The sequence below is a fragment of the Frankliniella occidentalis genome, unplaced genomic scaffold, assembly GCF_000697945.3.
Source record: "Frankliniella occidentalis isolate FOCC.00 unplaced genomic scaffold, Focc_3.1 Scaffold24, whole genome shotgun sequence".
NCBI classification, from domain to species: domain Eukaryota; kingdom Metazoa; phylum Arthropoda; class Insecta; order Thysanoptera; family Thripidae; genus Frankliniella; species Frankliniella occidentalis.
Genome location: NW_026267154.1, coordinates 1,574,615 through 1,576,662, shown reverse-complemented (window position 1 = coordinate 1,576,662; position 2,048 = coordinate 1,574,615). Strand labels below are relative to the sequence as shown.

Sequence of the window (2,048 nt, the reverse complement as noted above, 5' to 3'; positions counted from 1 at the left end):
CCCGCCCCGATAGAGAAAAGGTTTCGCGGTGCGAAAAATATGGCTGCGCGCTTCGAAATAGGGGAGGACACTGTCAAACTAGTTCTAGCTATTGCGGGAAAATTTGCCGTGAAGCAGCGTGTCGTACAATTTAAAATTATTGTAAAACTACAAATTACTGCGGGGTTCATCGAGGAGCAAGATTTGAGCTGTCATACATTTCATATGTCATACATTTCGCGCTGGGAATCTTGTAAATTTTTATTCCAAAGTAGATTGTAAAATGTACGAGGACGTTTCTCACAGTGGAGGCAGTGGGCGCCCCGAGAGAACGGCCGACCCGCCACACAGGTCTGTAGAGTGGGCTGCGGCCTGCCTCTCGCCCTTTTGTCCCGCTGGGAGTGGTCTGGAGGGAGGGGTGCGCGCGAGGGGGCTCGGTGCTCACAAAAGCTAAAATATAGGCCAACGAGTCTTCCTCCTACTCTGCACCCAACCCTTTCCCTCCGCACGCCGACTGCCAACTCATCGGGGGCGCTGGGTGCGGTCGAATCGGCTCGGCGAAGTGCACAGGATCTCGGCGCCCGCGATACTCGGGGTAGGCCACCCCGCGGTACACGCGTGCACTGCAGGCGCGATGTTGCCTACCCATCAGGCGCTATGAGAACTTGAGTTGGCTACACAGGAAATCCAAATTTCCAGTGTAAGCTTGTTATTCACCATATCTTCTAAATGGCGAATGCGACGGACGTACTTTCCAGTCGATCTCTAACGTCGCCGACTTGTTTGTTGCAGGGAGTCGTGCAAGCTCTTCTTCCGCTCGGACCCGCTCAAGATCGTGCGCGCCGAGGCCCAGTACATGTACGACGAGCAGGGCCGCGCCTACCTGGACTGCATCAACAACGTGTCGCACGGTCAGTGAAAAGCGTGTGAATTCACAACAAAGTGTGTGAATGTCGTACACTTGTAGGAGTAAATACCTATTCGTACACTTGAAGGAAAGGCGTGAATTTTCCTTTGAAATTCACACACTTGTGCCTCCATGTGTTCGAATGTCATTCACACACTGCAAGTGTGTGACATTCACACAGTTGGGTTTCTAGTGTTTGTAATTTCGGGGTGGTAAAAAAACAAAGTAGCCAGGGTCACTACCACGGTCAACAAACTAGGCCATTTCTAGAGAGCGTTGACAACTCGCTCCTATTTTGGTCTCAAGATGGTTATCCTCGTCGGCAAAAGTTATGAAAAGTAACCACAAAGGGAAAAAAATGTGTTTGATCCCGTTTGCGCATAGGTCGCTTTTATTGGTGCTGGTGACCGCGGTGGCCCGCTGACCTCTCGCTGATATGCCCCGAGCATCTATATCTCCTTTTGCCCCCACCCCCTCACCGACCGCTGCAAAATAAGGATAGGGCTGATAAGCAACATGTCCCCCTTAAAGCTCTGTCTGTGAGCGACGCGCCGAGCCGCGCCCTCGACAACCGACTGGACGCCACTCACACGGAGCGCCACTCGGGCTGGCTCTCGGTAACGGCCGCGGCAGAGGGGAGCTAGCTTGGATGAGGTATATAGCGACCAGAGCGACACGGCAGAAGCGTGGAAACAAAAGCAATTATTGAGAAAAATGATTCTTTAAAGGAGTCGTCTTCTCAGTGAGTTGAAAAGGGCTAAATAAAAAAACGAAACGAATTTCTTCAGGCAAAAAGAGAATAACTAAAATTAAAAAAATATTACAAAAAATACAGACAGCTCATCAGGTAGATCGACCAAGCTTCACAGAAAAAAAAACACACACACACAAACAAAAAAACAGAGAATGTATGGAATGCATAGACTAAAAATTTGTGCGTGTGTGTAAACTGATTCATTTTTCCCCCAATCATTGCGCATAACTGCTTTGTTATCGGCTGTCGCTCGAAATGGAGCGCGCAACCATAGCGCCGGCACGCAATGCCAATGGGAATAGCTTTCTATAAATACGATACTGGCGGCCGGTCAGTGTGGCACAGTGAGTACATGCACTGAGCAATCTGAAAGAGGCGCCGACCCGGACCAGGGGGCGGGGGCGGGGC

At 50.5% G+C, this 2,048-nt stretch overlaps 1 protein-coding gene across 3 annotated transcripts in view; it reads left to right on the top strand.

Moving 5' to 3' along the window:
- The window catches only part of LOC113211699 (5-phosphohydroxy-L-lysine phospho-lyase), a 13,461-nt gene that overhangs the window by 4,327 nt on the left and 7,086 nt on the right, over window positions 1-2,048 (top strand). For all 3 annotated transcript variants that reach the window (XM_052265098.1, XM_052265099.1, XM_026430160.2), the window contains exon 2: window positions 772-890. In XM_052265098.1, the coding sequence (XP_052121058.1) occupies window positions 772-890 (119 nt within the window). The remainder of the gene's footprint in view (window positions 1-771; window positions 891-2,048) is intronic.